The following is a 24,600-nucleotide window of genomic DNA, read 5'->3' as shown; positions in this document are numbered from 1 at the left end:
GTCTCAGCAGCATGAGGCTGGTGGCTGGGCTGGAGGGCCTGGGTACAAGACACATGGTTCTGGTGACAAAAACAAGCTTCTGGACCTGTTGGCAGAGCAATGCTCCCCTTAGCACATGGGTTTGCTTGCTCTCTGGGCCAGGGAATATGAACCTGCTGCAGATTTTGCTTTCCTGCAAGCAGCAGCAGCTGGGTCTTGCTTGCTGGCAGCTCCAAACCCCAGCGATGTGAGACAGGAGGTTTATTGTGGAATGAATAGAATAGAGGGGTTTAGGATTTTATTTTTTGCTACTGCACAAGGAAAAATTTGCAGCTCTGTAATATTTAAACTCTCAGTGAAATTTTAGATGAAATATTTTAAAATATGCTGGATTGGCATTTAAAAATATCACTGATACCTTAGGAGCGTGGCAAGCAAAACTTCCAACTGTGTCTGAAAAGCAGCTGTTGCGTGTGTGTGTGTATCCATCCTCCCAGTTATTTCTACTGTGAGTAGAAAGAGTATTTCAGAAAACTGCTAATCTGGAAGAACCAGTCTGATTTCTTGTCTTTAACTGTGGGTGAGCTAAATCAGGGTGCCTTTGTATGAGCCCTCCTTTTGGGCACTTTTCTTCTTACAGCCCTCTCTAATGCTCAGCTCTGGGGAGATTTACAGGAGCAGGCTTTTTAAAACACAGGTGTTGCGTTTATGGGAGGTAGAAACAATTCAAGCTTGGTGACTTCAGAGTTTCTGTTTTGATCACCCTGGTGCCATACTGCACGTGATCCCACTGGAATTCCTCAAGCACACCAGTGGCACACAGTGTTTCTGGGAGAGGCCTCAGAAGTGCCTCTTGCAGCAGCACCACCACTCCCCAGGCACCGAAGGTACCCCCAAAGCACCTGGGATGCAGGCAGTGTGCTGAGCATGGGGCTGCACTGCAGCATCCCACAGGATTTGTGTCTGTGTGTGCCTTGTGTTTCCCTCCTGCAGCAGCCCCTGTTTGTGCCCAGGTTACGTGTCCCCTGTGAGCTGCTGAGGCTCAGCTGGAGCGGCTCCATCCCATCTCCTGGGTTTAGGAAGTCAGGTATCTTCAGAAGAGAGACACTGTATTATTCTGAGACGTCAGAGCTTTTGTGAAGTTATGCTGGATTTGATCTCCTTTCACTTTGCTCTGTGCACACAATGAATTACTCCTGTGCAGGGAGCTCAGCCTGCAAGATCTCCGGGGCAGGGAGCAAATCTTTGCTGTCACCACACTCTGACCTCATCCCTCTGTAGCCATGTCAGTGACATGTGCAAGGTAACAGCCTTGCCTGGTTTCTGGTGATGGAGAAAGGCTTCCCCAAACAGCCCTGGGTGTGCCTCTCCCCTCAGTGACCCTGAGGCTGATCCAAGTACCCAGACCCCCCTGTCCATCCCTCCCACTGGAAAAGAGCACCAGAGTGCTCGTGTGTTTGGCTGCCACAAGCCCAGGGGCACCAGGAAAGCTGAATGGCCTCAGTGTGGATTTAAGGGTGGCTCCCTGCTCCTTTGGAGCTGTCAGCTGCTATTTCCCAACACACGCTCCTCTCTCAGTGCGCTCCAAGCCCAGCTCCGTGTCTAAGGTAAGCTGAAGTGGAACACAAAGTGAATGCACTTGAAACACCCTCCCCCAGGTGGTTTTCCATTTATGCAGCAGGCTCACTAATTGCAGAAAGAGTGATTACCCTTTCAAGAAGGAAATATAAACCTTGATTACTTTGAATGTGCGTTAGTGAAATGTGGTTCTGATCCCAGCTGGGCAGAAACTGTGGTTCAGTAAAGTTTCTGAAAATGCTCCCATAGGAGCAGCACAGGGAACCAGCCTGAGACTGTTTTTATCCTGTTCCCATTTGTGATACCCCCAAAAGGGGACTGAACTTTGCATCCCAGATCTCTAAAGGTAGCAGAGTCCTTTCTCTCATGTTACTGGTGTGCTTCAGCTCACAGGAGCTCACCAAGCTGCTGAATGGGCAAAAAGGTTCTGTGGGAGAGGTAAAGACAAGGAGCCAACCCTTAAGTGGAAGTGTGGAGATAACCAAAACTGGCCCCAGTGCCAGACCATACAGTGGTTTTGGTCTCACTACTTTCTGAAGAAAGGACTGCAGAAAACTTAGGTGACAACCCTAACAAATGCTATAAAGCAGATAGAACCATAGTAAATAGTGCTGGTTATAAAATTTCACTTTCCTAAATGGAAAGTGCAGTGTTTTTTTTTTTTTTTTCCAATGGGCTGATGCATGTTGTAAAGTGTTTATATATATGTATATGATCAAAATATGTGTATATACATATATAGGTAGATGGAAGGATGATGTTTTTCAGAGCCAAGTCTCACCATGGCGTTGTGAGGTGGATTTAAGGATGAATTGAGCAAGCTGTAAATTTAAGAACAAACTCATTCTGTGGCTTGAAATTAATTATTATAACCAACATGGTAACTTAATCTCACAAAAACACGAGTTTATTAATAGGTGAAGGAGCTGAAGAACCACACAGTCCATCCAGCCCTCTGATAGAGTTTCCTAATCTCAGTTACGAAATTCAATGCTGCAGTTTTACAAGGTACATATTCTCAATTAGTGAATGTTACAGAACATAAACATGAAGTGAATATTTGTATTAATGAGATTCAAACAAGTCAACTGAAAGAAGTATCAACTCTAGTTATAACACATGGTGAAAAGAATCAAATTTGGAATGTGATCATATATACTGTTGTACATCAGACAATATGTACACTGTTTCATATTGCATGACATTCATAGCATATTCATAGAAAAGTCAAACTAAATGATGGCTTAAAAACTGTTATCACTGAAATTTGCTCACTATGATTTAAAGTGTTGATATTGACTGAGTTAATATTTTCATTGTGTAAAAATACTGTATATAGTAGAAACCCTTCAGCATCTTCCACATTCAAATAAATCAAAGTTACAGTTTGGTATTTGGTGTTCAACATCTTAAATAAACGGCCGATTCTTTCTGGCCCTCGGAAGGAAAAACAAATCATGAATATGCTCAATCTGGTTTGACTAGAACGTTTCTCTCTTGAAGACCTTGCTTCTGGAATCAGAGACTAAACCTGGACCTCGGCTGAGGTGCGGCTGGGAACACTAAAACATCTGAACACACTTAAAAAGGTGGAAAGTCCATAGCCATTCTACACACTTTCATTTATTGTCTGGACAATTAAAGTACAAATAATTCAAACACAACAAGGTTATGAAAAAAACATTTACAATACTTTCCCTCAGAAATGATCTAAACTAGCAAGGTTAACATGAAGTCATTCATTATAACTAAAGTATACAACTGCCTGGTCCTAAGAAAGATTTTTTAAATTATTATTATTATTCAGATAGTAAAACACATCGTAGAGAAAAGATTCTGACATGCCTTCCCCACTAATGCTTAGCAAATGCATCAAAACTTTCCCAGCAAACTGCGCTCATTCATAGCAGATGATGTATAAAGGTTTCCCTGAACATTGAATGAGTGTTCCTTTAAACTAAAATCTAACATTGTTAAAGTAAAAAACTGATAAAATTATGATGCAGCCTTTGCTTTTAGTTATTTGTCTACTACAAAAGTTTGCCTCTTCAGTGTGAAAAAACAATACTTAGTCTACATGCAGTTAGTGGGTATAGCATGGAAAAAATGCACAAAATAAGCACAAGTTATAAATAACCATAACGTTTTATTACCATTAAGACTAAACTTGTATTGAAAAGATTTTATATAACAAGACAAGAAAAGCAATAGCAAATTTAACTATCAACTAGATTATGCATAGCGAGTAACTGTTTCTAGTACTCAGGGAAGAGCATGACCCTTTTTTGTTTTAAATATATAACCGTACAAAGCACAAACATACTAAAATGATCAGTGCACTGGACATGGGAGAGCACCCCCTCAGTCATTTTGTTCCCTTAGCTCTGTTTTCCCCAATCTGAATTACATTAAAATAAAGACCCAGTTGTTTTCTTTTCTACTGTGCAGTAAGAAAAAATATTCACAACAAACATGACAATATATCAAACAATATTTCTACACAAGTTACCTTGATACCTCTGTCACTTAAGTATCATAAGAAAACATTTTAAGACATATACAAACAAAACTAGCAAAGTGTTACAACTTATAATAAATTAACCAAAAGAAAAAATAACTTTATATATATATATATTTATATTATATATACACATACACACACAACAAAATGACACAATAATATGCTTCTTCCCATAGTTTAAGTAAACAAATAAGTAGACTAGCCAAACTAGCTATATTTGATTTTGGCCATATGCATCACATCGGCAATTAAATAAATAAGTGTTTCAAGCAACATAAACAGTGTTCCAAATGTGCCAACACAGCCCAATTATATTAGCTTGGGCTATAAAGTGAATTTGAAAATTCTTAACAAATTTAAAGCAAATGTATTTTTTTCTAAACACATTACATTTAACTATGATACTAAGATATGTAAATAATTTTGTAGCACCTACTGCTCAAACCAAGGAAGTTTTTGATCAAAAAATTAATTTTTTTAACTTTTGTTCTGCTGATATCCCATACTGATGACTTAAAGAAAAACCGTCTTGCAACTCATCTCCTTGCTTTTGGGTTTTGACTGTGGGTAACTGCGTGCCTGGGAAGAACACTCTCCCGTACTGTATTTAATATTTTTATTACATGCTATGAAAAGATACGAAGATCATCTGTTTGTAGCCCATCCTTCAAAAAACAATCTACTAATCCAGTTTAAAACACACATCTTGATCTCTAAAAAGTTACCAGTGCAGTATGAACATGACAAAGTTGTCAATTTCCCCTAAATTAGCCAGTCAAAATATTTTTTCTCAAATCCAGATTCTCTTGTAAAAATTCTTTATATTTTATAAAAATAGATTTTTCTTGAAACCCATTTTCAGCAAAGAGACCACCTCTTTGGCAACATTGTTAATGTTATTTAAATTGTTATGTCATCAGGTATCCCCCGTTACCCCATTCCCTAACAGAAGACTGTTTAGTTCACATGATACAAAAGAAAAAAGGAAAAATAAAAAAAGTTGCAAAATTATGTTCTTCTTTTTGCAATTTTTATTGTTCCTCTTTAATTTGTGTGGGGGGTTTACCAATCTGATTCAATCAATGTTTTGAAAAAACAGAAAAGAAAACAAAAATCTTTTTTTTTCTCGCTTTTAATCCCATTAGTTCGTAAAAATTGTTTTTTGTTTTATTATTTTTTCAAATGAGTGAATGGTCATCTTAAAAAGACCCACCTTCAAGGAAGGTAGTAAAACTAGCTGGCCGGGTAAAAATCCCTGCACATTGTTATCTATGTATATTATATTCAACAACGACAGCTATGAAAGAACATTCAATGCATCAAAGGTTTTTTTTTTTTCTAAGCATTATAAAATCCTTTCCTGTTCCTCACAGGATATCCAATGTTTTAATACTTAGGCAACACTGGCTTATAAAGTCCATGGTTGAATATAAGCCTTGAAGAGTTTTTTTTTTTGTTTTGTTTTGTTCGTATATATATTTATATATATATATTTTAGTAAGTAAGGATATGAAATTCAGGATTTGTGGGTTTTATTGGTTTTAAAGGAAACTTGCAATACTCTGTCTCCTAAACGGTATCCATTAAGGCTGGCAATGGCCATGGCAGCTTCGTCGTAGTTGGTCATGGTGACAAAGCCAAATCCCTTGCACTTGTTGGTGTTGAAATCGCGGATCACCTTGACATTATTGACCGCTCCAAAGGGACCAAACAACTGCCACAGCACGCTCTCATCCGAGTCGGGGGACAAGTTGTAGACGAAGATGCACCATCCAGTCCCGGTGTGACCAGGGATATTCATTCCCACAAGGCTCGTCATACCATCAATTGTGATCGGAGAAAACCTACCGAGCAAAAAGAGGGGTCTATTCTAAATATATCTCTTGGCACGAGCTACAGGGCTCCAAGACTTTAAAGTAAATAAGCCAATGGTACTGAAGGTTCTGGATCCTGTCCCTGGAAGATGACCACAGAGCCACCCTTGCTCTCTAACTCCTGCTGAAGCAGAGGGGAGCTGTGCTAAATAAATGAAATCGCCAAATCTGGGCATAAATGCATCTCCCGCCGAGGATAAGCCCTGCTTAGATGTGTACAAAGACCTCAGAAAAGAAATGCTTGAGGACAATCTGAGTCAGAGAGGGCCTGCACACACTGTGATAAACAACAGCTCGTGTAAAAAGGGCCTGTAGAAATTTGCCACTTATTTCCAGCACTGATATAAGTTTCAGGACAATAGAAATCTAATGCTTCGTCTCCTACTAGTCTGCAGCGAAAAAACCCAAGCAAACTTCAAGACCTATTTTAAAGATTAATAAGAAATGCCTTTGTCAGGATTCAGCTGTAACGGTAGCTTCTTCAGCTAAAAATACTATTAGAGAGATGTCTCTAAGTGGTAGATTTTATTTCTCCTCCTAACACGGTCCTTAATTGACATACACTGGGGAAAAAATCCAGGTGATAAAGAGTACTAAAGCTAGCCGCATAGAGAAGAAGGTTTATGCAGCAATTGTAGAATAAGTTGAACATAAATACAGTTAATGAGCACATCACTGATACCTTCATACCGTGAGGCTTCATTTCCATGACAGGCTTTAGGTCCTTCAAAAAGACAATGCAGGAACTAACTCCCAGAATTCAACAGAGCACCCTACTGTTTCTCCCTCGCTGTCCTTTGGGACTTTACCTCGAATATCCAAAGAGAGCAGATAAAGCCAGGTGTTTAGGAGCACGGATCCATCATGGGATAACAAAGGCTAGGCAGGATCTAGGGAGATCATCTGATCAGCCTCCTGCTCCAAGCAAGGCAAACTTCTCAAATGAGACCTGCTGCTCATGGCCCTGCAGAGGGAAGCTTGGGAGATCTCCAAGGACAGGAATGCTGCTCCTGCAGCCGCTGCTGCAGGGCTCCATCCTCACTGCAGATGAGTTTCCCTTATCCTCAAGTGGAATTTCCCCTGCTGCAGCCTGTCACTGCTGATTCTTGTCCTCCTGCGTCTGACCTCTGCAAAAAACTCGGCTTCACCTTCTTTCTAAAGCCCCTTGCAGGCAGCCGAAGGCAGCAGTCAGGGGCTAAACTCCACATTTGCCTGTCCCGAATTTCAGCGTGTTCCTGCAGCTTTCCAAGGTCTCCCCAGTGGCAGCCATGGCCAGCAGCAGTGACAGCCCCTGCTCCTCACCAGTTTAGCGTCACCCGCTAATGCGAGGAGGGCGCAGCGCAGCCCATGACTCAGGTTATTAATGAAGATGTTAAGCAGTATCAGCCCTCAGGATCAACATAATTTTCCTTTCATCAGTGTGGAAAAAAAATTGACATGCTTTCTGAAGCTACACTTTGGGATACGTTTTAAAATAACAACTGCACAGAGGAAACGTCTTAAAAATCCAGTTTCACGTGTACCTTCAATATGATGAGTTTCAATACCAGAATGGAATAATAATTCCTCAGGATTTTCTGAGCGATGATTGAGGGAGCAGAGGGAGATACTCTGTTGCTGAGCGAGTTCTTGTGCTCTCCAAAACTTTTTACACTTGTAATAATTTCCACATTTCGCAATCTGCACAGTATTATGCAGTGTATATTAAATAACCATAAAGGAAACTACACACTTGATGGTTGCTCACTGTTCTGTTGACGCCTGACGGCACTTTTTATGTATATTCAGGGAAAAAGAAGACACTTGGAATATACATCTTAAGCTGAGGATCATCACTGGGGTGTAGCTGTGCTGTAAATGAGCAGTTCACAAATGCTCACAGCATCAGATCCTCAGGAAGGTTTGCAGACAGTTTATTAAAAATCCATGGCAATTTTCCAACTCAACTTCACTTTTGCAAATCCTTATCTCGACACATTTTAGTTTCTCTCCCGCACAGTGAAACTAGTGACATTATCAGAACAGTTCAGCACAGAAAGGCTGGACAAGGCCAATTTCTACTGCTCCTTCCACTGTAGGTGGAAATAAGGATTGGAAATAAGGCACAGCCAGGGCTTGTACAATGCAACAGCTTCAGCTCATTTCAAAATCTGCAAGATGGGACTTCAAGCCCAATCACTGGCCAGTGCTGACTGTGCCAGCAATATACACAAGCCAGCAAACACTGCCTTTCTGGAATGTTTAAATTTAATGTGAAATACAACACTGAGGGACACACCATGCTCTAAGTAAGGATGAAATAAAACCCGTACAATGCAAAGCCGTGCGTGTCACAATGCATTATAAGGCTTTGCATTCTAAAGAAGTGCTTCCCTGATGCAAAGGGTTAAAGCTTCCTACAGTTCACTGGAGAGCAGCTTTTCCCTGGAAACCTTTAGGAGCTATGCAGTTTTCAACTATTTATGTGCCATGAGCACAGCAGCTGCTGTAAATCCAACAGAACATGCACGAAACTGGTGCAAGTGTATTGACACAAATACAAGATCACCTATCGCATAAGGAGCTTTGCTTCTAGCAAGTGATCTGAAATTAGCCTCCACAAAACCTTTTTTCCACATCAGCATGTCTCATTTTCCATCAGTACCACACAGTTAGCACAGGGAGAGCCAATCTCCTGTTTCTGAAGCAGCTTCAGAAATTATCAGTGTGGTATTTTTTGTCACCCTGCACCTATAAATTCAGGTTTTGCTAGTGCAGGTACAATTGCCAAGGTTTGCTGAGAGGAGATAAGAACTAATTTAAGATGCCTGCAAAATGACTTTGAGCACTGCTGTGTTTTTAGAGTAACGCTGCAGACAATGTTGAGAAAGCAGATGTATAACCTATAAAGGCAGGTAATTGCTCTTTTCCTCTGCTCAGGCTGAGCCTATCCTGCACCACACGCCAGCCCAATTCCAGCAAAGGAGCAGCAGCAGCAAAACCCCAGGGAAGTCTCCCAGAACAAACCCATCCTTCTGACACTGACCTGCACCTGGACAGACAACCAGCTGGAAGAGTTTCCATCGTTTCTGACGAGATATCATGGAACAAATAAGGTGGGAGAGCACAGGGGAAGGGCAGTGTGGTAAAATCAGGGGGTTCTGACTGACCACATCCCCATCACCACTCAGGATACCCCAACACAACCAACGTGCCCAGGAACACCAGCACTGCTGCTGCTGCTGGGGAGAAGCTCTGGTTTGACTTGGCTCTTTTGAGTACTCAAGAGTTCAGAGCTGCACTGAGTTACTGAGGGGTTAAACCCCACCTTACTGTCTGCTACTAGCTACTGTAAAGATATACTTACCATACCATTTTAGAGGATGAGCTTCAAACAAAAGCTCAAATGGTTTTCAAGTGTGGTGAGTAGACCATTTCAGATTTTCTCATCTTAATCTGGACATTTTAGGGCAACATCAGGAATAAGACTACACCTTTGTTTTGCTGCAAGGATCGCTTATGCTGATGTTGCCATTAAAAGAAACACTAACACCACATCATCTCATTTTAGCTACCAAACATACTCATGGAACAGCAGAAATGTTGACAGATCAGCTGAGCTTTCACACATGCGTGCACATACAAACACACAGCTATTTTAAACAAACAAAAAATAAATTTCAAGGACTGAAAAAAAAAATTCAAAGTATTAAACCTGTAACAAAAGAAACTTTGGGCTGATTGAGGGGCACACAGCTGTATTTTCAAGTCAAACTTATGATGTGGTCCTAACTGTGAGAGACCACAGCAGCCTAATTCTGATTTTTGACTTAAATTTTCTATTATCAGATCAGAGATTTGTTAAAAACTCAAGTTAATAGTTTTGATTCTGAAAAAAAGCACCACTTAGCAGAGCAACTGCAATTTCAATGCTTGTAGCTGTGGCACCTAAACCATTTGAGAAGCCCACCTGTAAATAAAAAAAGGTTGAAAAACCCCACAGAACTTGTGCGTGAGGCCTTTAAAGTAACAAAACCAACTGAAGTCCAAACTTAAAAAGAATTTGACATGCTGGTGGAAGAAAAGAAGGGATAAAAAAAATAAAGTTAGTGAATTAAAAAAAAATAAATTGTAGCACCAATCTGTGCCAACACGGACATCTGGCAATCTGTGGAATTCTAATTACCTCTTTACGCCATAGGCCATATTAAGCAAATTGTCCAGCCTGAAAAGAGAAGGAGGGTCTTTGGGTTAATGTCTCACAGATGGCAAGATCGCTCAATGGAACTATTATTAATAGTGTTCCATTTTCAAAGAAGAAACGTTCAACAAGTTTCCCACACATCTAAGGAGCCTAACAACTCCCGGCCTGCTTTGTTAAGTCTGAGGTTGTGCTTAAATTTCCACCAGAGCATTTAAAAGCCTTTTTTAAACTTGTCTACAGTCTAGAGAAAAGCTTAACCTTTATAGCTTGGTTTTAAAAGATGCACTTAGGATTTGTATTTTTTTTTTAATAACTCAACTTTTTTTGGTAATTTAACTGCTCACCTTATATTTACAGTTAATTTAAAAATAAAATATTAAGTCCAAAACTGCTGGAACTGGAAAACTTCTTGATAATCTTTGATAATCTGCTTTAGTATAATACATTCTCCCAATTTTATTATATATATTTAGCATTAATCCTTCATGACATGTCAATCTAAATTGACCACCAAATTTTGTAGAATTTAATCATCTGCTTTCCATGGCAGCACAATAAAGTCCTTCTGTCCATGGAATGATACAGTGATAACCTCAATGGACACAGCTGCATGCCAAAGACACAAAAACAAGTGTAAATTTAATGTATCCAATGACTGACTTTTTATGATCTTTAATTCATTAGCACTTTCCATCACTGACAAACTAAAATTACTTCTGGATAATTCTCTAAAGCCAGTGTGCAACTCAGTTATGCAAATATGTCCAAGTTTTCTTTCTTGAAGGCAGACTTTTTTATTTGAAAGCTGGGCTGCCTGAGAACTATTAAGTATGAAAGTAATAGGAACATCACATACTGCTAACTCTGCCTTATGCATCAGATGGAAACAGTATATTCCGAATGCAAAGCATAAAACATCCCCAAAAGCATCTGAAGCCTCACACCAAAGACTAATACAAGGGCTCTTTATACTAAGAGCAGATATCTCAGGCTAATAAATTTAATGATACTCCTGCTGACTGGGACAGACTCAGCTTTTTTCCTGCTACCAATCCACTGTCATTAACATCAAAGTCTAAGCTGCATCAAAACTGTAGTAATACAGCAGAAAATAAAAGCATTACCCAAAAAGAGAGAAAGAACAGGACAGTCACTGCTCATTTGATTACCAGAGTAACTCTATTCTGTCCTCCCTTTTTCTGTGAGCCTTCATGAGATCTGATTGTACAGTACTTCAGCTGTTTTAGTAAATACAACATGACTACTGCTGTCAGCAGATTTTCCTCCTCATTCTCCAGGAAAGAATATTTAATTTTACAAACAAAATCAGGTCAGCCTACGCAACTAAAGCATATTTTCCTGCACAGCACCTGCCCCACATTGTTGTCGCTGGTGGAACCTCAGTTCTTTTCCAGGTAATTACCTGAATCTCTGAGCCTGGTGGTGAAGTGGTCCAGGGTAGCGTCTGTTGGGAGACTGATACAGCTGTGAAAGGAGTGCCTGGCTTGTTTTCTGGCTGGGGTTATTGGCAAACTTCACAGTAATTGGTTCTGTAGCACCACTAGGCTTCTGGCCATTTAGTCCCTTTATGGCTTCTTCTGCCTCTATTCTCTTATCAAAACGGATAAATCCCACACCTCGAGAAACCCCTGGGAAGTAAAAACATGTGAAGAGATGAATATTCGTAGGAACAGCCTCATTTATGCAACGAACAAACTGAACATTGGGTTCAACTTCTCACAATAGGTGGTTTGCAAATTAAGGCAAGTCCTGTAAAGAAAAATCCTCTTCCCAATCCCAACGAATTTAAGTAAACAATATTCTGTATTTTGATAGTTCCTCATTAAAGAGGCAGCAGTTATACCTCTAGTTACATTTATAAGGAAACAGGCACTGCATTTTACACTACAAGTCAAAAAAACCCAGCTGCAGACATTTGCAATTTTGCCACTTCCAAAAGAAAAACCATGCACTTATCAAGAAAAGTTTTCTTTTAACCTGTGACTTGATCAACCAGAATCCGTGAGGTGATGATGCGCCCATATTGTGAGAATAACTGCTCTAATTCTTTCTGGGTCATGGTTTTGGGAAGGCCGCTGACATACAGGTTGGCATCCCGGATGGAGGCCGAACTTGGACGGGCATACGACACCTATGGAGAGAAAAGAGAGGAGTGTTAGTGAGCTACAGCCACCCTGGGCATTTTGGACAGATCATGTTCTCTTCTTTCACAAGACACAACCCTGCAGTTCAGACAGGACCCGTTCTGCCAAACCAGCAGAGCCAGGAAAGGCTGGAGGAACAAAGGGAGAGCTGCAGAGACCTTAAAACAGACACAAGGGTTCTGAAGTGCAGTGATAAAAGCCCATTGTTCAGAGGTGGATTGATGTGCACCTTCCCACGCGCGGCTCTGTGAATCCCCCCACGGCCGTGGGTGTGCAGATGATTTGCCGTAGCCAGCCCCGCACGCTCAAGTCCCCGCATGTTTTTCTTTTCCCCCTCCAAGTGTCTGAAACAGATCAGGTTATTTGCAGAGCGATCTTTTGTGCTCTCTCTCTTTGTGTTTGCATCCTGAGCTGGCAAGATCTGTTCTGGATGAACAGTAAAGTACTGGTGAAATTAGACTAAATGAACATCTGCTCAGGGAGCTGTAGACTGACACTCATTGTCGGATCTGCAATTTATCACGAGAAGTTCCCTTGCATTATAAAGCCCAGAATCAGACCATAAAATATTATGACCGAGCAAACAAGAAAATCTAGCTGTGGCTCTGCATGTGTGCTGTTGGAAAATTACTAATTCAAGCCTCTTAACTGCTCTTCTACCTATGAATCAGATTTATAATTATAATAGGTGCATAAAAAGCCTTCTGCACTTCTAAAATAATATATACATTTAGAATAAACACATTTAACATAATAAAAACACTTCCTGGATAAAGCCTAATGGCAAACTTTCAGCACAGATCATGAATTACTTTGCAGCACATCTGAAAAAGCATTGGAAACCAAGCTGAATATTCTGCACTTCATTTTGATTTATTTCAATATAAACAGATCAGCACTCTCCTGCATTATGTCTTAAAATGTGTCTAGGAAGGAAGTGGGGGGGGTTCCCATCACGAATACAATACATTCAGCAATTGTATTCCCTTTTCCCTGAGCCTCAGCCTGAACAGAGAGGATGTCAAATGCATGTCTATGTGTTTTATGTGTCAAAGAGTTGTCTTTATGTGCTCCACACCTAAAAATAGATGTTGACTCAACACAGAAAATTATGTTAATGACTAATATTTGCTTCCACAATCTTCTCTGCATAATAGCAGACAAAGTCTAAAGATGCTAGATTTTAAGGTTTTTGGCAATTTCTTTGTAACTTACATGTTTGTCCATAACCTTTTAAATCTAACATTTACAGAGAAGGCTGGGGAGAGGAGGTGGAAAATTCAGGGAAAGAAATATAAAATAGAGGTTAGAGAAAACATTTGCATCAATGGAGGCAAGCTCAGGCACACAGCACAAAGCAGACATGAGAAGAGCAGAAACCTTCAGGTGCTGAAAGGAAGGAGGATATTGGGGTAGAAAATAATTTGTGTCACATTTTGTGTCATTTTGTGCTGATGGGGTGCAGCATTTCCATCACTTCCCTGCTGGTCCTGAACATCCCTCTGATGGACCCAGGACCAAAACACACATGGATGGCACAACTTGGCTTTTATGTAACAGGGCTCAATCCAGACCCTGGGGATACCAGGGACAATCACATGGTGCTTTTACCTACAGCTTGGTTTGGTGCTGGAGCATTTGGAAAAGCAGATTCTCCCTCCCCACTCTGCAAATGCCTCACCTTCAGAGGGCACTGTGAGAGCTCAGGCATCTACAGTTCAACCTACTTTAGAAATAACAGCTTAAAAAACATTTAAGAGCCTCTCTGGAGTGAGGGTAGGGATCTTACCTATTCCTCAAAACTGAGAACAGCAAAATGAATAAAAGTTCCTGGGCAAACAGCCAGGGGTTTCCTTTGGGTTTCTCACTCTGGCACATTCATTAACCAAATGCCACGTTACAGGGAAGATGAAAAGTATTGGGATATGCAAAAAACACTACTTCCCAGAGCAATGAGTGCCTGACATTTTATATATATATACACTTCTACTTACAGAAGGCTCTCTGCTCTCGTGGGCCTTGCAGGCAGGCAGAGGAAGGAGAGGCTGCTCACACTCCCAACCCTCCACTCACAGCACATGTGAGCACCTATTGCTGCTCAGGTCTAGTTTTTATTTCCTCCTGCAATCAAACATTCAGGCTGCAGGGGAGCCTGAGCCAAAGAAAGAAGCTGCCAAAAGCAACTCAGCCGTCTTTAATATCAAGGAGAAAAGGTTGCGGAGCTGAATGGACTCAAGGCTAGTAATGTCAATTATTTATCTGCTTTTGAATCTTTTTCATCTTCCCTCTGAGGTCAGCCAATGACAAATCGATCGGTTAGAGTGTGCCATTCTGCTTTCAAGCTATTATTCAGTTAGTGCTGAGGACGGGATGTCTTCCCGTGTGTGAGCTATCAAAGGAAGAAATCGCCCACCCTGACCCTCCATCACACCAGAAGCTCCTTATGCTGTGTGAGTTAAAATGGGAGCAAAAACCAGCTCCCATTTTATCCCTGCAAACCGCAAAGCGCTGCGTGAGGACGCTGCATTAATTCTTTATATTCACACTCAAAAATGATTTTTTTTTTCCCCTTCCTTTGCTCACGGCAGTGTTACCACCCTGTAATGAAACAGAGCGTTGAAACAGAAAAGAGTATGAATTCCTTGTGGTGGCTAGGACTCCAAATAATGAGCTAGAGAACACCAAGCTACTGTTTGACCCAGGCATTTCTCAGCATTAAAATATATGTCCGCTCGTACAACGGTTGAAGGTCGAACCACGGTGTTGGATTTCACTGCAGAAGATCATTCAGGAGTTCTGCGGTCAAATTTGCAAGGAAGAGAATAAAATATTGTAGAATTCATTTAATGGCTTGCTGGCCTCAGATGTTAGTTTCTATAAATACATTTATAATAACTATGAAAAACATTTAATAGGACATTTCTCATCTGACATTGAGCATTAGCCTGTGTAAGGGCTTCTCTTCATAATAAACAGCGATCTCCAGAGGCTGCACCACTGTTTCCCAACACCACTGCAGCATCAGAAGGTACAGCATTTCATATCTTCCATGGCAAAGCACATTTTTCTTCAAGTGCACAGAAAGTATCTCCAAGTAATTATCTTCCCTATTGATTTCCTACCTGCTTTCCCATACAGAAAACTTTTTGAAGAATTACTAAACTCGAGACTCTTCAGAACATAAATTGAAGCCGTCTGGCCTTCCCAAGCCAGAGCCCACAGCAAAGGCACCCAGAGGCATGAACGCATCCCATTTATCTTCTGGAACAAGCAACAGCAGCCATTTGAACAGTGCCACTTAACCACTTTGCTGCTGCTCCCTGTAAGAGAAGCCTTCAACTCCTGTGCTAATCCTGGACCTCTCAAACATCTCCAAAGTCCATTTCTAGGAGCCCCCTTGTAAAATTTAACTCTGCTCTGCTCTGAAGAGGAACTGCATCTTTCCTGAATGATTTGCTCTGCCAGCGCAGCCACCCTGCCCTGGAGACACCTGAGCAGCAACCAAGCAGCTAATTCTGCAGATGCCAACCTTCTCTGAGATGTGCCTTGCTCCTCTGCATCTACCATCCCTCACCTGGAGAATGGGAAACCATGCAGGAGCCTTGAATCAGGGTGCAGCACAGGCACTCAAGGACCACCAAGGCATCCACCCAGGGCACCTCTCAGCCACAAGCAGCTAAGGGGCAGTCAGTGATAAGTGACTCCCTGGGCAGCTTTCAGAACGTTTGTCTAACATTCAAAAATACCAGACTCCTTGGTGACCTTAATACAGAGACTCTGCTATGTCCTTTTGTGACTGCTTTGTCCTTTTGTGACTCTTCAAGACACAGGATTTCTTGTGTGATTTTTGGGGTGAGTCACTTGGCTTTTTTCTGCCTGAAGTCCAGTTTAAAATGGGGACAACCCTTCCCTCACTTGCTGCCCCTTGTCCCACTAGTACAAACTGGAAGAGCTTTAGCACAACCAACTCAAACACCTCACACATAAATAAAGCACAGTCTCACTTGTTTAATGCACATCCAGAACTAGAAGTAAAATCATCTTAGCACCAGTGAATGGGCTATAGCAGAAAGAGACATTTCCTCACAACCACTTCCAGACCCTCAACTGTGTCCTAATTTTGTGCAAAGGCAGATTTGAGACACCCTCCTGTGAAAGTTCTGTGCTTTGTCAGAACAAGCAAACACAAAAGCCCTCTGGTCCAGAGGCTGAAGACCAGGATGTGGAATACTTTCACATCTGATGCTTGCACTGCTCTGTCCTTTCTCTTCACTAAGCCCTTGGCTGGAGGATGGAGGGGAGTGACGATGCACTTTACTGTTGAGCGATTCAATGCCATTTTACAGAGATTAATTATAATTGCAGGTACAATGGTCTATCCCATCATTTCAGGAAAGACATCCATAGATAATAACCTAGGAACACTCCTGGCTGTATCAAGAGCAAGGCTAAGAGAAATAATTGCTCAGGCTCGGTGGAGTGAAAAGGACTCACTGGCAAAACTGAGGCAGTAAAAAGAAAAATCCCGATTAAGCGAAGATGCATGAAATTAAGAGGCAGAGACTCTCTGGTGCCTGCTGGAAGCAGCAGAACCAAAGCTGGATCTTCAAATGCAGCACTGAAAGGTCCTCTGAGCACCAGTATCACTGCAGGCACAAAGTGTGGGGGAAGGTTTGTTAACAAGCACTACAAAGTCCAAAGGGTTACACTGACAGAGGCTCCCAAAGAGCAAAACAGGAGCCTCTTTAGTTGAGGCTTTCCAGGTTTGCAGCATCTTTCAAGTTTCTGGTCCAAGATTTTGTCTTGGGGAGCAGCAGCCACAGAAAATGACCCCTCTTTGACTAACTGTGAGCTACCATAAAAGAGAACAGCAGTTAATTTTAGATGGAGCTATACAACAGCTACATCCCAAATCTGCAGTTTGTGCCTGTAATGTGAATTTTCAGAAAAGGGGGGGAAAAAAGGGGGCTCAATGCACACAAAGACACTCAAAAATGCAAATCCCTCCTTGCTGCAGTCCAACAACCTCAGCTACTCCCAGCACCTTCCAACATCCCAACCTTCCATCTCTTCCTCCTTGCAGAACATCCAAGCTCCTCCTGTGCCTTGCCCTGATCTCTCTGTACACCCTCTCCTTACCACCCAGCCTTGCACATCCCATTTCTTCAGAGGGACAGGAGGCTGCAGGCAGTGCCCAGCAGGCTCGGTGGCCCTGGGGAGGCTGTGGAAAAACACGGCTGGAAAACACCAGGTTTAGGCTGAGCATTGCACCAAGGGCACCCAACACCAGAGCTCTGCTACCATCACTGTCAGTGACCCAGCGCTTTCTGGCTGCCACCCAAATTGCGCTGAGCTCCCCCACAGCTCCCCAAGAGTCTAGGATGGGGTGCAGGAGATGCAGGCTCCTCCCCAGCCCTCCCTGCTGCAATCCCTCCTCCTCCTCCGCGCAGCACGGCTGGAAGGCAATCTTTTTGACAAATGACTTTGTAGGACAGAGAAGTCTGAGGCTGCTGTTATTTGGCTACCCTACAGTGACAGGATGGCTTGTAGTTTTGTGGACAATTACAAGAATTAACATGGACAGATTTAGAGCCTGAGTTTTGTGGAAATAGCTGGCATTTTGAAAAATGCCACAGAAACCAAGATAAATAGGAAGATCTTTCAGCAGTAATGTTACTACTTTATTTTCAGAAAAAGCAGCATTACTTTCTCCCACAGCCTTTTTTGCTGTATTTTAAACTAGGACCATCCAGACCTATTGATCAAAACAGGAGAATAAAGCAGAAATACAGAATTTCATGCTATTTCTAGTTTTAATTTTCAGTTAAATTTAATAAAAAGTCTCTGAGCACAGAGGAATCATCTTATCCATTTGGTATTTTACCATCGGATAGATATGACGGATTTTAAAACTGGAGCTTATCAAGGGCTCAGAGAACCCAGATTCCTTCTCCCCTCTCTGGGGACATCTCCCTTTGCTCCAGCAGTGTCACAGCATGCGCCTGCTCCTGTGAGGGAAGGAAGAAGCAAACCTATTTCTCAGGCAACAGAGAAAAAGGAAGAGAGGGGTGCACAAGACTGCACTTCAGGGGGTCACTGGCTCTTTTTAGATTTCAAACTTCCTTTCAAAACTGTTCTGCCCTTGTTCCAACAAGGCCAGGTCACCTGAATCCCCAAGTAAATTGTAAAACACTTCCCTCGCATCTTTCAGGCGTTGTCCTTTTCCAGGGCAAAGCAGCAGTTTAAACAATCTGTACCCCATGCATCACACATCTTATTTTCCTTCTGATATTTGATGCAACTGAATTGCCAGGCAATCTTCAACAGCAGCAGTGACCTTTCATATGCTTTTATGGATGGGCAAATTTAATTTCTAAAAATAGATTCAATTTCTGGAATATATATTTATTTCAACACACACTGTCTCTTCCCTCACTCTAAACTGTTTTGCAGAATCATGTCAAGCTTTAGCTGTAAAAATAAAGTGAAGCTTTTCTCTCTCACAAGAAGATGCTGCTATGAAATCACGTAAATAAAATATGCACTATGATCAGCTGAGGAAGAACAAAATGTGTATAACCTATTACCACCAAACACAACTCCCTCCAATGCTTTTCCCCAACAGATATTCTGTAAATCGTCACCTCTCAACTTTGACTTGAAAGGGCATCATTGACTTAAATAAAATGCACATAAATATTTTAGCTGCTAGAGTGAAAAGGGATTATTTATCATAACAATGACAGAATAAAAAGAACATTTCTCCAGTTATTTTAGTCCACACATCAGAGCCGACTGTGCTTGGCTGTTCTGCTGATCCTGCTATTAAACCAGTTCCTCCTGTGACTGCATGGCTGTTTTGCAAGGCATCAGGAGAGAGAGAGAACATTAAGCTGCCACAAAAATGTTACAGAAGTGAAAAGGACAGCATCTCGGGCCACATGCATAAAGTACATATATTATTTTTAAACAGGAATTAAGCCTTGTGGGGTCAAAAAAAGAGTGCAAATACAACTCCCCAGAGCCACCTCATGCTCAGTCTAGGTGCAAGGAACAGCAGAGCCCACGAGACAGATGGGACAAAGCCAGCAGGACCACAGTGACCTTGGCAAGTAGAAGTAATTTGCCACTGGAAAAGGCTTTCACAGATTACTCATTTCAACTTGCTTTCCATCAAAACAGCTTCCAAAAAGGCAGCCAGAGACATTCCACCTGGAGGACTGCAGCTACCCAACATACATGGACAGGAGCCAAGGTTCAGCCCATCCATCAATAGGATATTTACAGATTGATTCTGAAGCAAAAAAACCAGCCACATTCATGAAGAAAGCAGAACAAAGTAATCGTCAGTACTTTTCCAGCTCAATGTTGTTCTACTAAATATTTTTTAGCCTGCAAAACTATGTGTTACCGAATTCATTTCTAGATGTTCTCTTGAGAGAGACTTTTTTAATGCACCCATGGTGCATTTTTAGTAACTGTAAAGGGCATCTGTAGCTAAAGTAATTGGGTCTGATAATTAAATATAGTATTTTCACAAGTTTAAATACTTCAGCCTTACAAAGAAGGACAGTGAGATGCTGGAAAGCAGCATGTGGGAGCAATGGGCAGTGAGGAGGTTCAGCAGTGCTGAGTTCTGCTCCTCATCACCTTGAAACCCTTTGGAAACCAGACATCTCTCCAGCAACACAAACGCCACTGGTAGCACAGAATACACCTGATTTATCCCTCAGTGTGAACACTGGGAAAGCTCCATCCCCACTGCACAGTACTAGGGAATGCAGGCCTAATTTATCAGGATTTCCAGAAGTAAAACATAACTAAAAATATAAAAAAGCCAAGGGGGTAAAGGTAAGGCATTCACATGTAATTCTGCAATGAAAAGCTGGGTTGGAAACTACTGATTGGATGTCCCTGGGGCCAAAACTTTGGCTGTTGGGATAGAAGGCTCCCTTGGGTTTGTTTTAGGCAACTGCATAAACCCAAATTTATTTAAAAAAAAATCCCAAACCCTATGCTTCCTCCCAGCCATAGAAGAACTTACACAGCTCCTATGCATGTAGATTAGATCAATCTCTTTGCTTATTATTAAATTTAACAGCTTTCAAGGGCCCCCCCATGTCCTTTTATTTGATGCTAGTTTACAAGCTATCAATTAACATGCAAACCCCAAAACAAACCACTGAATTTCTAAAACTTATACTGAATTTAAAAAAAGTACCATGAATAAGATTTTACACAGGATGTTCCCAGATAACAAAAGTCTTACTACAGATGATAAAGCATAATGGTTTAATTTTGCATGTGAAATGTATAATAATAATTGGTTTGGGTTCCAGTTTCTGGAGGCCTTTTACTGCATGCGTTTCCTGTAACCTTGAAATATTATGAATGTAATAGCATTGCTCTGGTTCACAAAAAAGAAAAACAGAGGCAAAGCAGCAGAGGTACTTAGGGACAAGAAACGCAGCTCTTTCCTACGGCTGAATAATGTTCAAAATATACATGTGCTGCATGAAAAACTGATCTAGATTTTTCAAGTTCTACTGAATTCTTAATAAGCATTTTCAAAATATTTTTCCCCCCATAATGTGCCTTTAAAAGCAATTTGGAGAGCAACTTTTCACTCTAAGTGGAAACTGCTGAGTCCAAGCCTGCATTTCCACCTGCAGCAGTTGATAAGATGGTAGATTTTGCTGCCTTGCCTTACATATTCCTGTAAGTGTTTCCATTAGCTCTACAAAACCATGCTGGGAGCATTTTGATGCATGGCCCACATGCCTGTCTGTGGGATGGGATCTGGATGGTCTGAGGGAGGTTTGGAAGCAGCCTTGCCTATGAAATCCATCAGCTGCTCCACCACTTTCATAACCCTCAGCTCAGCACTTCTACTCCTCACTGATCAAACATCAGGGGAAAAACCTGCTTGAAACAATCCTCAGAAATACACCAGAATCCAATAAATATTTTTGCTTCAGGGAACACCACTTTGTCCAAACCACAATCTTTAGCCAGATTCCCAAAACCCACAGTATTGGCTACATTACATTGTATCTTTTTTTGCAAGATACAACATCACTGACATTACTTGTACCAATATTCAGTACAGTAAAAATTCTATTTTTATATTAACACTTTTAGCTTTGAAATACAAATTAACTACAGAAGAAAAATTAAGAAAATGGTGCAAATCAAAAGCCAGCATTCCAAAAAACGATCAAAGCAGTTTCAGATAATTTGAATCTGATCTGCTGTTTGCTCCTGTTCAATTTTTTGATTCACATCCCTTAAGCTGTATTATTTGTCAGAATTTGGGATGTGGAAATCTTCTGTAAGCTGTTCCAGAACAGCTTTATCAGCCATGCAGCAAAAATGGTGACAGTGTAGAAGCTTGCTTTTCTTGTGAGACCACTTAAGAAGGTCATTGAATAACTAATGGTCTATTACAAACAATGAAATAAGAGACTTCGGTGGGAAGCCTCCAGCTTTTAAAAAAATAAATCAAATTAAGGATGTGGAAATTCAGAAAAAAATTTTATTTGAGAATGACATATTCTAACTTGTGAGAAACATGCTTTCAACACCTGGTAATGACAGGAGTGTCACTAAAGGAGAACTCAGTGACAAAGTATTTCCCATGAAAACATAAGGAAACATGTAAGTTCTGAATACATCATCAGGTACTTCACCTGTTTATGGATAATGGTATCACTCTGGCTGTTCTATTCTACATTTAAGCCTCACTGTCATGCTTTAAAGAGCTTCCTGTTACTTTCCCCTCTCTTTAACAATAGCAGCAATTTCAGAGAAGAGAGATTTCATCTTCTGCATGTCTGCTCATTGTTCCAAGGAGGAGCTCGTTAACCCCCTTACAATGGAGAAGAAAATAGTGATGAAATTGCCAGAAACAGTTCCAACTACTTTCTCCCATTCCTGAATTGAGCAAAAGGCATTTTATATTGTCTTACCTTTATGGTTTTGGTCTGGAGTCTGAGTCCATTTAAAGTGTTAATGGCTTTCTCTGCATCCTTTGGATCAATGTAGTTAACGAATCCATACCCTAAACTCTGCCCTGTTGAAACACAAGAAATAAAGAAAAAAAGACTCAATATTTTTCAGCACAGGAACAACTTTCAAGAGTGGAAGCACAATATTCTTACACTGTTCATTTCATCCCTGCTTTCCCTTAGAGTCTCTATGCTGTTTTCACCATTTCTTTATCTCCTTAATACAGGGGGAGCCATCATAAATTTAAACTGCTGCTCTGAAGATCCTTCTGTGAGAACAAGAAGCAGCAACTCCTCACCCTGCCTTCCCCAGGAGTTTACTGCAAAGCTTCTATGAGGCTTGACAGCAACAGAACTGTGTAATAGTTTTGTGCTGAGCTCCTAATAAATATAACTGGCTGACCTGCCAGTAACAAGGCCACCTCTTAAAATTAAATAAACACACACATATAATTTTGCTGCTGTTTATAAACAAATCTTGAAGTATTTAAACCACAAAACTAGGAAACTGCATTTTTACACTAACCTCAAGGGAGCTGAGGAACAGAAAACCACCTTTACATCTCTTTTCACTGCTCAGTGAGCAGCCAGTAAATAGGAGAAGGGACAGCCCAAATTGCAGCCGGGCGAGGGACCACATTAGAGCTCCCCTCGGAGCATTCGAGATGACAGCAAACCCAAACAGTGCAACAACTGCTGCTGTGCACGGGATGGCAGGAGGCCACTGCAGCAGCCAGAAGCCTTTCAGCAGCTCCTGCCTGCCCAGCCAGACCCGTGTGTGTGTGTGTGTTTGCAGCAGAACAGACCCGGGCAATACCTGGGCTAAGTGACACGGGGCTGGAGAGGCCGTGCTGTGGGCACTGCAGGGATCACACACACACGGGGCTGTGGGGCTGCACAGGGCTGGGAGAACCCGATCCACAGGGATCTCTTCCCAGTTCCCAAGCAGCAGCTTTGCAGCACCAATTCTATTAATGCAACGTGACAGACAGCCGCTTCCAGATCCCTTCCTTCCAGCATCCTACTGAACTTATTTTGCATGTTTGGAAAACGCAGGGTTTTTTTTTTTCTTTTTTTTTTAAGGCACATGAACTCAGAAACACACACAGATAACCACGTTTCAAGAATCAGTAAGCCCAAGCAGGCAGGTGAACCATCCTGTCAGGCTCCCTCTCATACACCCTTCTGTGTATCTGGGGCACAGCATGCCAAAAAACCACCTGTCCCTCAGCACTGATGTGATCAAAACGCTGCTGCTCACAGGCAGTGAGAAAGGAAACATGTGAAAATGCCTCCCCAGGAGAGGAGCAGCATTTGTGGAGGTTTCTAGCCACGGGAGCAGCAAGCAGCGACCCAGCTCCTGCTCACCAGGAGGAAGGGGAGCTTGGGAAGGCAGCTGCACACCAAGTGCCTTGATGTCCCCTGGAGGCACAGATCCTGCCTCCCAGCACAAAGCTTTGTTTCTTTGTCTCCTGGACTACAAAAAAGCATCTGTGTGTTTCTCAAAGTCAGACGCCACCAAAAATACAGTGTTTGCTGTAACACAAATACAGGGAGCGCTTCTGTCTTACGAAATCAGATCAAAGCCCTAAAAGCTGCTAACTATGCAATGGAAGACTAAAAATCCATGGAAACACTGCAGTTCATGCCTGAAATGCCCACTTGCAGGCGAAGGAGAAGAAATGGCTGTTTTAACATACAGTACAGCCAAGGAGCAATTCCGTCCCATCAATTCAACCTCAGAAAAAAAGTATAAAAACATACTCTGTCTTCCTGGAGCGCTGAACTAATCTCAACAAAAATATTCTTACCCAAGTTACATGACATTAACCAAGAATGACCTGAAGTCTGGCTGAGCACAAAGCCTAGAGCAAAAATACTGTAAAGATACTTTCCCTGCCATGCCTTCTTCTGCTTGCCTACCTGAGGTATTTTATACAGCCCCAATCCCTGCACCTCTGAATACATCAAATCTTTGATACATTTAATCCTAAACAATCCCAGGGAGAGGAAAGCCATTCCCTAGGAAACACATCTTTTTATGGGGGGAAGGAGACTCAAGGATCAGAGATGGATAACCTGTGTTTGTATCCTTTCCCTATTAATCACCTCTGGGCTTCAAAGGTACACAGAGAGCAGGAGTAGGTGGTGTGAGACTGGGATTTATGGCCAATGTCTGATCCTGGGCTTCCATGTCCAGCCACTGCTATTCTCAGGGCACATGGACTGACCAACCTCTACTATGTATACACTGCTTTTCAACAATCTCCCATAGAAACATTCTTACTTCTGC

The 24,600-nt window shown here is 41.6% G+C and overlaps 1 protein-coding gene across 5 annotated transcripts in view; it reads right to left on the bottom strand.

Annotated features, from left to right (window-relative positions):
* Positions 1-2,442: 2,442 nt before the first annotated feature.
* ELAVL4 (ELAV like RNA binding protein 4) overlaps positions 2,443-24,600 on the bottom strand; it is a 62,222-nt gene continuing 40,064 nt past the window's right edge. For all 5 annotated transcript variants that reach the window (XM_058029896.1, XM_058029895.1, XM_058029893.1 and 2 more), the window contains exons 3-7: positions 22,269-22,372; positions 12,134-12,287; positions 11,559-11,784; positions 10,118-10,156; positions 2,443-5,922 (exon numbers count right to left, since the gene is read on the bottom strand). In XM_058029896.1, coding sequence (XP_057885879.1) covers positions 5,595-5,922; positions 10,118-10,156; positions 11,559-11,784; positions 12,134-12,287; positions 22,269-22,372 — 851 coding nt within the window. In that variant the 3' untranslated portion in view covers positions 2,443-5,594. The remainder of the gene's footprint in view (positions 5,923-10,117; positions 10,157-11,558; positions 11,785-12,133; positions 12,288-22,268; positions 22,373-24,600) is intronic.

This window comes from Melospiza georgiana, chromosome 9 (assembly GCF_028018845.1).
Source record: "Melospiza georgiana isolate bMelGeo1 chromosome 9, bMelGeo1.pri, whole genome shotgun sequence".
Lineage (NCBI taxonomy): Eukaryota > Metazoa > Chordata > Aves > Passeriformes > Passerellidae > Melospiza > Melospiza georgiana.
The sequence above is the reverse complement of the archived record's forward strand: the minus strand, read 5'-3'. Positions and strand labels throughout refer to the sequence as shown.